This window comes from Verticillium alfalfae, genomic scaffold (genome assembly GCF_000150825.1).
Source record: "Verticillium alfalfae VaMs.102 supercont1.4 genomic scaffold, whole genome shotgun sequence".
Taxonomy (NCBI): domain Eukaryota; kingdom Fungi; phylum Ascomycota; class Sordariomycetes; order Glomerellales; family Plectosphaerellaceae; genus Verticillium; species Verticillium alfalfae.
Window position 1 is genome coordinate 1,500,051 of NW_003315035.1, and position 6,601 is coordinate 1,506,651.

At 59.0% G+C, this 6,601-nt stretch overlaps 3 protein-coding genes across 3 annotated transcripts in view; 1 reads left to right on the plus strand and 2 right to left on the minus strand.

The window, feature by feature from the left end:
- VDBG_03902 (conserved hypothetical protein) overlaps window positions 1–758 on the minus strand; it is a gene marked incomplete at both ends in the record, with an annotated part of 3,057 nt that extends 2,299 nt beyond the window's left edge. The window contains 2 exons of the mRNA XM_003005903.1: window positions 559–594; window positions 651–758. Coding sequence (XP_003005949.1) covers window positions 559–594; window positions 651–758 — 144 coding nt within the window. The remainder of the gene's footprint in view (window positions 1–558; window positions 595–650) is intronic.
- Window positions 759–2,179: 1,421 nt separating this feature from the next.
- On the plus strand, window positions 2,180–3,507 carry VDBG_03903 (proclavaminate amidinohydrolase; the record flags this gene model as incomplete). The annotated part of the gene is made up of 4 exons (XM_003005904.1): window positions 2,180–2,407; window positions 2,481–2,571; window positions 2,627–3,202; window positions 3,284–3,507. 4 exons carry the CDS (start codon window positions 2,180–2,182, stop codon window positions 3,505–3,507), a joined length of 1,119 nt encoding a protein of 372 aa, XP_003005950.1.
- A 332-nt stretch (window positions 3,508–3,839) lies between these two features.
- On the minus strand, window positions 3,840–5,506 carry VDBG_03904 (pre-mRNA-processing factor 17; the record flags this gene model as incomplete). Its single annotated transcript, XM_003005905.1, has 3 exons — window positions 3,840–4,336; window positions 4,407–5,076; window positions 5,129–5,506. 3 exons carry the CDS (start codon window positions 5,504–5,506, stop codon window positions 3,840–3,842), a joined length of 1,545 nt encoding a protein of 514 aa, XP_003005951.1.
- Between the last annotated feature and the right edge of the window lie 1,095 nt (window positions 5,507–6,601).

Here is a 6,601-nt window from a genome sequence, read left to right on the forward strand (position 1 = left end):
ATGAATGTTGCAATGGCGAGAAGGATATAGAGTACGTAACGTCGGAGTCATGATGGAGTGTTGCCGCTGGTCGGACGTACTTGTTCATTGCGGTGCTGGTACTGAATTGAAGGAATTGGAGGACGGAAAAGGTGTTGTTGAAGGCTCCTTGGTGCTCGTCGCGGCAGGCTTGGCGGCATGGGATGTTTTGGGAGGAGGATGATCGTGGTGGCATGAGCCATGGTTCTCTGTCGATTTTGGTTGCGGCGCTTCGCCGATTGCCTCTGGTGATGAGTCGTCAACAAGACCGGCGAGTTCCCGACTGGCCAGGTCCCGGGACGCTGTGGAGTGTTCATGAAGGCCCTTGCCGTCATCGCGAACCACAGGTGGATTCACATGATGTGTAGTAGCAGTGTCCGCTGCATGCTGGTGAGTCTCATCGCCCTGGTGAGGGGCGTATGAAATTTGTATTTTCCCTGCATCCTCAGGCGGCGGTCGTCTATTTCTCACAGTCAGATTGACTCGAAAACAGACTCGTCCAATATGAAGACAAGACAAAGATGACGCGTATATACTCACAACCTTGACGCTCGGCCAGTGACAACACAACTTTCGCTGTCGAGATAGCAATTCATGCATGGGCGTCCTCGTTGAGAGACATCACACCTCACTTTCCTCGCGCGGCATGACAGGCAGGCTTTGGGGGCTCGCTTGCGAGTCTTGGCCGGGGCCTTGGCCGTGGCCGTGGCCTCGACGGTTGCTGTCTGCGTGGTAGCCATTTTTGGCCGAGGGTTGAGAAGGGGGGTTCGAGGTAGATATCCTCTCTGTTCATGCGTGGGAAAGAATTGGCCGAGGTGAACAAGGGCAAACAGACTTTGACGAGGTAAAGAAAGTTGGGAGGAGGACGAGGATAAAAAGGGTCACCGTGGAACGTCAGGAGGCGCGTCAGTCTGGGGGAATCTGGATGGAGCCAACGCCAAAGATGATCCAAGTACGGTAGCTCGAGGCCAGGGTAGACCACCATCAACTCAGCGGGACTGCGGGGTGTGGGGGATAGAGCCACCCGCGGATCTGGAAATGAGGGGGAAATGGAGTTAAAGAGGACCAGAATATCGGGGATGGGTCGTCGGTAACCCTAGAACGGGCAAGCGGCTCGTCGTGGGACATGCTGGATGCTCGAGCTTCAGGCGAGGAGGGGGCGTCATCGTCCAAGCTCACCTTGCTGCTCTCGCTGGATAACTGCTCTGGCTTGGCAAGAAACTGAGCAGCACCGGCATTCCCGTTTCTGTCAACAGGCAGTGCCCCTCATATCGCCGAACGGACTTAGCAGAGTCGCTCTTGTCGAAATACATATTCACGTCAAGTCGAGGCCACTGTTGAAACGTTTCTCGACGCAGACGGCCAACACCATCAGCCATGTCCTCGTTCATGGGCCACTACCACTTGGTCTCACTGGCACCCCACCACCTTGGCTTAAGTCCGATGACTGAATACGCCTAGGGTCGCGAATCGCTCAACGAATTTGGGGGGGGGTTTTGGAGTGGCGTGAGTCGGGGGGTTTCTGGAATGACTGATTGCCTGACGTCGAAGCTCAGGCTGACGCTGGCGCTCAGGAAAGTGAGAGTCGAGGGCACCTTGGTGGTGTTGAGCCAGGAGCGAAAATGGAAACGATTTGCCGAAGAGCCTTGGGCCAGGCCGGCAAACGAGAACCCGCAGGTCCGGGCAGGGCGGGTGCAAGGCCACTGACTCAGTGAGCGAGCGTCTTGGCACGCCCTCAGTAGTGATGACTGAGTCAGGAATTCTTCATCGTGATCATAAATTGCCTGTTGCATCGAAAGCTGAATCATTGGGCAATATGTGACGAAGGGCTCCTTGACAGGAAGTCTTTAAGAAGGTCTTCACAAAAGTTGACAATGGGCAGGGAGGACTTGGACGCGTCCCGCCAGGAAGGACCCCAGCTTCCCCAGCACCTGGCTTACTCACACCATCAGGTGAAGACCGGGCAAGGTGAAGACACCGAGGCTCCGCCCCTCACCGACAGATGTTCTGCTTCTGGGTTAGGGCCGGTGAAGCCCATTGATTTGACGTAACCGATGGGAGGAGGATCTTCTGATGCCCGAATACTGTATGGCTTGCTATGACCGCACCAACGTAACAGGGCCTCCCTACTTGTCCGTGTGCCAGGGCCATCAAAATCAACATGAAAGCCGTCAGCCTCCTCTCGCCTCTCCTCCACTTGTGCTGGGCCTCGCATCCACCCAGCGCCCAGGTACCCTTGCTTGACAATGACGATGTTGATCTGACCGACAGCAATCATTACTCCGGCATCAGGACATTTGCGAACCTGCCGTATGTCAATTGCTTCTCCAACCGGGACGCAAAGGACCACAAGTACGACATTGCCATCCTCGGCGCCCCTCATGATACCGTTCGTGCACCTCATACTGCACCCGAACCTGTAGCTAGTATAAGGTACCTACCCTGTGCTGACCATGCCATAGACGACAACAGGCCGGCCAGGCGCTCGCTATGGCCCGTCTGGCATCAGGACCGGCAGCCAGCGCAAGGGTCCCGAATGGAGCATCTACACTGGTACATCCCCTCCCTCCCACACAGGATCTCCCTCGATGCTGACGAGCCCCCAAAGGCCGCAACCCCCTCGCCGACTGGGCCACGGTAGTCGACTGCGGCGACGCCCACCTCACCTGGCTCGACAGCCGCGTCTCCCTCCAGCGCCTCGACAAGGCCCATGAGGTCCTCGCTGGCCGCCCCGCCGCCAACGCCTCCGTCTCGGCGACGCCGCGCATCCTCACGCTCGGCGGCGACCACACCACGACCCTGTCCGCCCTGCGCTCGACCTCGGCGCGCTGGGGCCCCGTCTCCGTCATCCACTTTGATAGCCACATTGACACCTGGGACCCGGCCGTCCTGGGCGGCGACATATCCGACTACGCCGCCCTCAACCACGGCACCTTCCTGCACGTGGCGCACGAAGAGCACCTCATCCTCAACTCATCCGTCCACGCCGGCGTCCGCGCGCCGCTGGTGCGCCGGAAGGGCGATCTCCGCAACGACGCGCGCTGCGGCTTCGCCATGGTCACGGCACGGGACATTGACGCGCTCGGCGTCCAGGGCGTCGTTTCGAGGATCCGCGAACGCGTTGGCGATTCGTTGGTGTACATCAGCGTCGATATCGATGTCCTCGATCCGGCCTTTGCGCCAGGTACGCTCCCCTGCCCCCTGCCCCCTTGTTGAGATGCTGGGTGACATGATGGGAGAAAACGGCGAGACTGACGCTGGGCAGGGACTGGCACGGCTGAACCTGGTGGCTGGTCTACGCGCGAGCTGCTGGCGATCCTTGACGGGCTTGAGGGCTTGCCTGTTGTGGGCGCGGATGTCGTCGAAGTGGCTCCGGCGTATGACACGAATGGCGAGATTACCGTGCTTGCTGCTGCTGAGATTGCGTACTCGCTGGTTGATCTCATGGTGTTTCGGCCCGTGAAATCCAAGGCGGACAACGGGGAGTGATGTGAGCCTTCAAATCGTCGCTAGATAATACTTGCAGTCTAGATCAATATTGGAGGTCCGATGGAGCGAGTTTTCGGCTATATTGCTGCGAACAAGGCCAACAAACGGGACAGACCAAGAACAAAACCCCCCCCAAAAACCACCTTTACAGAGCTCGTGTTTATTTGAGCAAGCAACCCAGCATTCACTAGCAAGTTCCGCAACGCATCAAGCAAGAAAAGGCGAAGGATATCTATTGGGAGGATTCTGAACTGCCACCCCTGTTTTTGTAAAGCCACGCCAAACGCCCAACAATGCTACCATGCCATAGTACACACACAACAATTCGGAGCCTAATCCCAGTACCTGATGAGCCCGTCCATGCCGGCCGACACAAACTTGCTCGACTCCTGCGGGTGCCACGCGACGCACGTGACAGCCTCGTCGCCGGCCTTGAGCTTGTGGTACATCTTGCACGTCTTCCAGTCCCAAAAGGCGACGAAGCCGAGCGTGTCGCCCGACGCGAGGAACTGCCCGTCGTGGCTGACGGCCACGTCGATGGCCGTGCCGGCATTGTTGTGGCCGCGGTACGACTTTTTGCGGTTCTGGCGGAACTTGTCGTTGGCGCCATAGACGACAATCTGGTTGTCCGAGCTCTGGTACGCGACATACTTGCCGCTCGGGTGCGGCGCCGCCCGCGTCATCGGGTACATGTACGGCTCGGCAATGTACTTGATGGGCACGGGAATGTTGTAGTCCCACGCGCGCAGCGACTTGTCGTCCGACGTTGTCATGAAGCGGCGGCCCTCGTCGACGAATGTGATGGTATTGATGGCGGCCAAGTGGTGGTCTGTCAGGGATTAGTTTGGGGCGATCAGAGAGGTGAAGGAATATGTTTTATAGACAAAAAAAAAACGCACCGTATTCCTGGACGATTTCGTTGCCCGCCCTCGTGTCCCACTGCACAATCTTCTTGTCCGACATGCCGGCGACGAACTCATGCGCGTGCTCGGCTGTCGGGTTGAAGCGCACCACGTGGGGCGTCTTGCCCGTCGAGAACCGGCTGATACACGTGCCCGTTTCCGTATCCCAGAGCTTAATCTGGCGGTCAAAACTCGCCGACAGAAACTGCGTGCCGTCGATGTTGAACGTCGCATCCGAAATGGCCTTGGTGTGTCCGGAATACGTCCGCAGCAGCTCCCGCTGGTGGTACACGTCCCAGATCTTGACCGTCGAGTCCGCCGAGGCCGAGAGGAGCAGGTGGCCCGACTCGGGGAAGAAGCGTGTCGCCGTGACGGCCTTGGCGTGGTCCTTCCAGACGTGGATCTGCCGCTTCGGGATAAAGTTGGTGATGCTGCCGACGTCCTTGCGCAGGTCGACGTCCAGGTCCTGGGGCACGTGCATGTAGGTCCGGCCCTGGTAGTCGCGCTCGGCGGCCCCGTGGAACGTCGTCGTCTCCTCGCCGAGCGCCTCGACCTCCTTGCGGCGCGCGAGGGCTGATTCGGGCGCCTGCAGGACGGTGCCGCTCTCGACGACGTCGTCCTCGTCCGTCACCTCCTCGTACTCCTCGTCGCTCGCGAGCGCCTCGCCCTCGCCCCACAATCTCGTACTCGGGCCGCTTGTACCGCGCCCAGGGCCCGACGTAGGCGCCGTCGCCCTCGGCGATCGCGGCGTCGCCCTTGCCCTCGCGGCCTGCGCGTATCCTCTCGGCCTCCTGCTTCACCTGTGCGCCGCTCTGGTATTCCCGTTCCGGCCCGCCCTTGCGTTCGATGGCGCGGTGCTTGCTGCGAAAGGTGTGCTCCGACACGTGCGTCTCCTCGGCGAAGCCCGTGAGGACGTTCTTCCGCTTGAGGGCGCTGTTGGCGCTCTCGTCCTTGAAGGGGTTCGCGGGCCCCATCCGTGGTCGCGCGAGGTCCTCGCCCGAGTAGGGGACGACGGCGTGGTCGGCCTCGGCTTCTCGTCGTACGATCAGCGCGTCCTGGGGCGCCATGTTCGGCGGGTAGTCTCCGAAGCCGGACATGCTGGGCGGCCTGTCGTGAGGGGATGGCGGCACGTGTGGTCTGTCGTTTGGGCGATTAGGCAGGGGGAGGTCAGGTTACAAAATGTTTCGTCCTCTGTCGCGGTCGGCAGAGGTTTGACGTGACGTAGGAAACGGGAGGTCACGTGATCGCAAATGGGATTCGAGCTCGAACGTCCCCACTTGGCGGCCACAGAACAAACAGGATTCGGACGGATGCAGGACCGGAGCTGGCGATAGATGGAGGGCGATGGAAGGAGAATGTGAGGCAGCACGCAGTATGCGCAGCTAGCTGGCACGGAAAGCGTTACACAATCAAAGGGGGAAAATCCAAGAGAAACTCTTTGTCCAGATAGTTGTCATTACTCAATCCTATGCCACGCGCCCCCGGCTTCAGGCTGGAAAGCTGCCTGCAAGCAACAGAAAACAGATACAAGGTATTGGTCTTCGCGTCATAACCTCCCAATTCCCAAACAGCTGAATGAGTCTCACATGTAAACCGGAGCACCTCGTCATCGACCGCGTAGTAGAGGGGCGTGAAGCTGTAGTCCATGCACACCTCTCTATTCTTTTTTTTTTTTTTTCGGTCGCCGTCTCGTCGGTGCTGTCGGACGTTACCCAACATCACAAACACCGCCGCTCCGTCCCCCTTCCTGCTGGTATCTCATGACCGTGTCTAGTCCGGTTGCCCGGTACGCCTTTGCCTAGCGCACCCTCCTAAGCAGCCCTCGCAAGCGCATCTAGAGGATAGTCGTTCGTCCATCGTCTCGTCTGGTTTCGTATCGTGGCGCGAGAATGTCGCGCTATGTACCGAAGGCCGTCCGCGTCGATGCTGGAAAGCGCATGGCGCTTATTTGGTGTCGTCCCGGATGAGAGCGACAATCATGCTGTAGAGGTAGAAGAAGAAGAGCAAAAGGTGGAAACCAAGCTTGACGAAGGATTCCTGCGCAGCGAGTCAGCTTGTGTGCGGTTGAGCGCGCTCGTCCTGGAAGAGCTCACCTTCTTGTGCACGTTCAGCTTCCTGAAGATCTCAGTAGCGTCCAGCAGGTGGGTGTTCTCAACAATTCTGTGTCACTGGGTCAGCGAGCACTCTTCGCG